This window comes from Nannospalax galili, unplaced genomic scaffold, assembly GCF_000622305.1.
Source record: "Nannospalax galili isolate Female #2095 unplaced genomic scaffold, S.galili_v1.0 scaffold184, whole genome shotgun sequence".
NCBI lineage: Eukaryota > Metazoa > Chordata > Mammalia > Rodentia > Spalacidae > Nannospalax > Nannospalax galili.
In genome coordinates, this window is record NW_008351649.1 from 127,638 (window position 1) to 132,980 (window position 5,343).

The 5,343-nt window shown below is 48.4% G+C and overlaps 1 protein-coding gene across 1 annotated transcript in view; it reads left to right on the top strand.

Annotated features, from left to right (window-relative positions):
• Positions 1-247: 247 nt before the first annotated feature.
• LOC103746435 (chymotrypsin-like elastase family member 3B) overlaps positions 248-5,343 on the top strand; it is an 8,036-nt gene continuing 2,940 nt past the window's right edge. The window contains exons 1-4 of the mRNA XM_008848621.1: positions 248-302; positions 2,264-2,349; positions 4,179-4,276; positions 4,403-4,537. Of these exons, the coding sequence (XP_008846843.1) occupies positions 263-302; positions 2,264-2,349; positions 4,179-4,276; positions 4,403-4,537 (359 nt within the window). The 5' untranslated portion in view covers positions 248-262. The remainder of the gene's footprint in view (positions 303-2,263; positions 2,350-4,178; positions 4,277-4,402; positions 4,538-5,343) is intronic.

Genomic DNA, 5,343 nt, shown 5'->3' on the forward strand with positions numbered 1-5,343 from the left:
CAACATAAGCCATTGCCCCACTTCCCTCTTATCAGCTGGCTGGTCAATGCCACCTGTGCAGTCACAGGTGGAAGGGAACTGGAGGTTCTTCCCTCCGCTCCTGCTCCTCCATCTGCAGCAATTGGCACATGGCCTTGGGCCATGGGAGAACCCGTGTTCTACCACCTGTTATGGGAATGGGGCCTGATCTGGCCCCCTCCACCTGCCTTCTGCACTATATTAAAACCCGGGTTTCGAAACTCTTATCACCCTGAAGCTCACCATGCTCCGATTGCTGAGTCCCCTCCTGTTTGTGGCCCTTGGTAAGCCTCCAGATTGTGTCTGTGCTGCATCAGCCTAAGAGCCTTGAAATCTGACCTTCATTCTGGACCCCATGGGTGACACTTCACATCCACTTCCACAAGAGGAGTCTCAGTTTCAACTGGGACATGATTGTGGGGGCTTCAGGTTGGTTCTAGGGCAGGAGTGTGTGAACTGTGGATGAACCAGGTCAGAAAGAAGAGTGGGAGCCCAAATGGCTGTGGTGAGACTCCTTAGGGGACAACTGTCAGCCTTCTGATTTGGGGCCTGAGCTCTGTTGTTTGATGACTTGAGCTGGGATTTCCATTTCCCTCTAACACTCCAGCTCTCTCCTCATCCTCCTGCTAGCTCTGTAGCCCTTGGTCCAGTCTTTTCCTTGTCTCTCTGACATGCTACATTCCAGCTCAGGGCCACTCCTTCACAAAACTCCCCTTGGATAACAATAATGGTGACAATAATGGTAACAGACAATAATGACAATTTACTGAGAGCTTACTATATGCCAGGCAGGATGCAGAAGTTGTTTTGGTTTATTTGTATGTTTTTTTAAAAAAATTAATTTATGGGGCTGGAGAGATGGGTCAGCGGTTAAGAGCACTGACTGGGTTTGATTCCCAGCATATACATGGCGGCTATGAACCGTCCTTAACTCCAGTTCCAGGGGAATCCAAAGCCCTCTTCTGACCTCCATGGCATTGCATGACATGGGTGCACTCACATACATGCTGGCAATACACTCATACACATAAAATAAAAGTAATAAAAATTTTTTTTTGTCTTTTTTGAAGACAGGGTCTCCCTGTAGCCCCAGCTGTCCTGGAACTCACTATGTAGACCAGGCTGGCCTCAAACTCACAAAGATCCCCCTGCCTCTGACTCCCAAGTGCTGGGATTAAAGGTGTACGCCACAACGCCTGGCATAAAACTATATTTTTAAAAAATTATCTATTAGTATTATTTTTTGGTTTTGGTTTTGGTCTTTTTTTTAATTTATTATTTTTAATTTATGTGTATGAGTCTATGGTCTGCATGTAGGTAAGTGCACCCGTGTCGGGCATTGGAGTTTTAGACAGTTGTTAGCTGCCATGTGGGTGCTGGGATTTGAACCCAGGTCTTCTGCAAGAACAACCAGTGTTCTTAACCGCTGAGCCATCTCTCCAGCCCGGTTTTGGTCTTTTTGAGACAGAGTCTCCATGTAGCCCCAGCTGGCCTGGAACTCACTATGTAGACCAGGCTGGCCTGGAATTCACAGAGATCTACCAGCCTCTACTTCTCAAGTGCTGAGATTAAAGGCCTGCATGTGCCACCACACTGGGTTAGCTCTTACTTTTTGTGTAGGTGCCCATGTCATGGCATGTGTGTGGAGGCCAGAGGACAACTTTTGGGAGTCAGCTCTCATCTTCCAACATGTATGTCCTGGGAATTGAACATATGTTGTCAAGCTTAGAATCAAGACTCTTTACCCGATGAGCCACCATGCCTTTAATCCCAGCACTTGGGAGACAGAGGCAGGTGGATTTCTGTGAGCTCAAGGCCAGTCTGGTCTACATAGCTAGTTTCAGGCCAGCTCGAGCTACAGGGGGACCCTGTCTCAAAAGGATCAAAATCTTACTCTGTAACCCAGGCTGGCCTCAAACTTGTGACTGATCCTCCTGCCTCAGTCTCTTAAGTGCTGGAACTACAAGTATAAGTCACACACCCGGCTTTTTAGCTCTCACTTTTCAAGGCTCCCTGGATGACAGACATAACCCTAAGTCTCAGTCCTTGAACTGAAAGAGGCTTTGCACATCTGGGACTCTGGGAAGCCTGGCTGTAGTCTAAATGCTAGTTTATATGTGGCTACCAAGGTGCAGAAAAGGAAAGGGGCCTGTTGGAGGTTACAAAGCTAGTTTGGGCACAGCTAAATCTCCTCTTTCCTTCTGAGGACATTCTAGCTGACTGAGCCCTCTACTGTCCCCTCTAGCCTCAGGCTATGGCCAGACTTCTTTCCACCCCTCCAGCCGGGTTGTTAACGGTGAGGATGCTGTTCCCTACAGCTGGCCCTGGCAGGTAAGAACGATTCCCACTGTGGGCTTTGGGCAACTGCATGGCAGCTTTGACCCCGCTGCTGCTTCCTCTCCAGTGTCTACTTTGGCTTCAAAAGGCCCTCAAACTCTTGAGCAGAGGCATTTCCTATAGCTTTGGACTGCTCAGTCTATAGTCCTGGCTAAGACATCTGCCCTTTGAAAGTGGAATCTGGGGAAAAGAGTGATGCTCATGGAGTTGGAATTTCAGGGGCTGTGCTTAAGGAGAAGGTTCTGTTTCTAGACTCCTTGAATTCTATAAAGGGGCCAAGGTTCAAGGGCTGTAAAAGAGTTAGGAACTTTATAGAGGCAGCGGGGAGCACACAGAGTGCTAGACACTGTCCAACAGTAGTCACCAGCCACACATGGCTATTTAATATAAATTACAGCAGACGTGGTGGTGGCATACACCTGTGATTCCAGGACTTGGGAAATGGAGACAGAAGGATCAGAAGTTCAAGGCCAGCCGTGGCTACATATCAAGTTTGAGGCCAGCCAGAGCTACAATGAGACCGTGTCTCAAAAAGCAAACCAAAAGATGAATTAGACAGTATTAATAATTCAATCTCTCAGTGGCCCCTCATTTCCAGTGCTTAACAGACACAGGAGGCTGCGGCGACTATGCTATAAAGTATAGAGAACTTCTCTATTACTATAGATGGTGTGAATGGAGAGGGTCACAGCTTATTCTGTGAAGGACCAGAGCATAAATCCTATAGGCTTTGCTGGCCATATGCTGGTAATTGCGGTAACTTAATGGGGCCATTGTAACATAAAAGCAGCACAGAAAACACACAAGTGACAAGTGTGAGGAGGAGCCAGAATCTTTATATATAAATCGGACTCAAGCAGATTGGGCCTGTGGATCATAATTGGGCCAATCTTTGGATAAGGAGTTTTTTTTTTTTTTTTTTTTTTCTACCAATTGTGGTGATTACTTTTTGTTTTTCTTTCCTGTTCCATTTATATAGACCAGGCTGACCTCAAATTCACAGAGATCCACCTGCCTCTGCCTCCCAAGTGCTGGAATTAAAGTTAAGGAGATTTTTTTTAAAGACAAGGTCTCATAAAGACAAGGTCAAGGTCAGCCTAACCTGACCTCAAACTTGATATATAGCAGAGGATGATCTTGAATTCCTAATCCTCTTGTCTCCACCTCGTGAGTGCTGGGATTATAGGTGTACACACCATTTATACAGTGCTGGGGTGGAACCAGGACTTCATGTGTGCTACGTAAGCTCCCTGCTAAACCTCATTCCTAGCCTCTCTCTCTCTCTCTCTCTCTCTCTCTCTCTCTCTGTAAAGATAGGGTCTCCTGTAACCTTAGCTGGCCTCCAACTACTGATCCTTCTGCCTCTACCTCCCCAGCGCTGGGATCACAGGTATACACCACCATGCCCGATTATAAAGGGAGCTTTTGAAAGAACATGTAGGGAAGAGAAGGAGGTAGGGGACTCAAGGTGAATCATGTTCCAGGGGACCCAAGAAGCCTTGAAAGAGCTAAGATTCAGGAGAATGCAAGTCTTGATAGAACAGAGGGGGATGCCTTAAGGGGCAGAGAATATTGGGGTCCCCGGGGAGGTCATAAAGTCTGAAGTGGCGAGGCTTTGGCAAACATTTTGATCCCCATGGAAAAGCGATAAGACCTTCATGAGGTTTTGTACAGCTGGTGCACTGTGTATTTCAGAGGGTGTCACTTTTTTCTGTGTGAATAGTACCTTTGAGGGTGGTACAGTGCACAGCCTACAAAGTCATTGCTGGCAACCCATGGTGCTGTGCCCAGCCCTCTCAGGCTCTCTCCTCTTTGGATACCAGATCTCCCTTCAGTATGAGAAGGATGGGAAGTTCAGCCATACCTGTGGTGGCACCCTCATCACCCCTGACTGGGTTTTGACTGCAGGCCACTGCATCTCGTGAGTTCTTCCTCCTGCCCGTGTCCCTGTTCCAATCACTGTCCCTGCATGAGACCCAGGCAGCTTCGACAGTAGGGGAAGGGGGAGGTTGGCTATAGGCCCATACTGACCTTGTCTCCCCTGTAGGAGCTCCCGCACCTACCAGGTGGTGCTGGGTGAGTATGATCGTGGTGTGTATGAGGGCCCTGAGCAGGTGATCCCCATCAATCCCGGAGACCTCTTTGTCCACCCCAAGTGGAACTCCAACTGTGTGAGCTGTGGGTAAGTGAAATCTCAGACCTGGGGGGGCTCCCCCCAAGACCCCAAGTCAACCTGAGATCCTGCTCCTAGAAACAGTGGCTGTACAGCTACCAGGCCCAGAATGCACATCAGCATGTTTTGTGGGGTTCTTTTGAGACAGGGCCTCACTATGAAGCCCAAGTTATTTAAGAACTTACTACAGAGCCCAGACTGTCCTCCAACCCTCTAGCCTTAGGATCCTGAGTTCTGGGATTTCAAACATGAGCCACCATGCCTGACTCAGCAGGCCTTTAAGGGTTTTTGATGATAAACTTCTCTCCCCACAGAGGAGACAACATGGCTCAAGAGGAGCAGGAACCCCCAAACCCAGGGGGTCTCCTTCCCATAGTCAGCATTCTGGATTCCATGGGCATCATGGGTATCAAGAGAAGTTGCTGGGCTAAGTCAGGCTCTGGCACTAACTCTCTGGGTATCCCAGGCCACTCACTACCTTTCTCTATGTGGTATTGTTGCTGGCTGTCAAGGGTGACCATGAGGCAGAGTTCTTCCCAGGTGGTTTATAAAGGTCAAAGAGATCATCTTTGACCCTCTTGTGGGTACAGACTTGCATGTCTGGGGGGTACACCTTTTTCCCAAGAGTCACAGGAGGACAACGAATTGCTGCAGAATAAGAGTGAGGGGCAGGCCAGCATGGTGGCACATACCTTTAATCCCAGCACTTGGGAGGCAGAGGCTGGTGGATCTCTGTAAGTTTGAGGCCAGCCTGTTTTACATAGAGAGTTCAGAGTTCTGGGCCAGCAAGGACTATATTGTGAGACCCTGTCTCA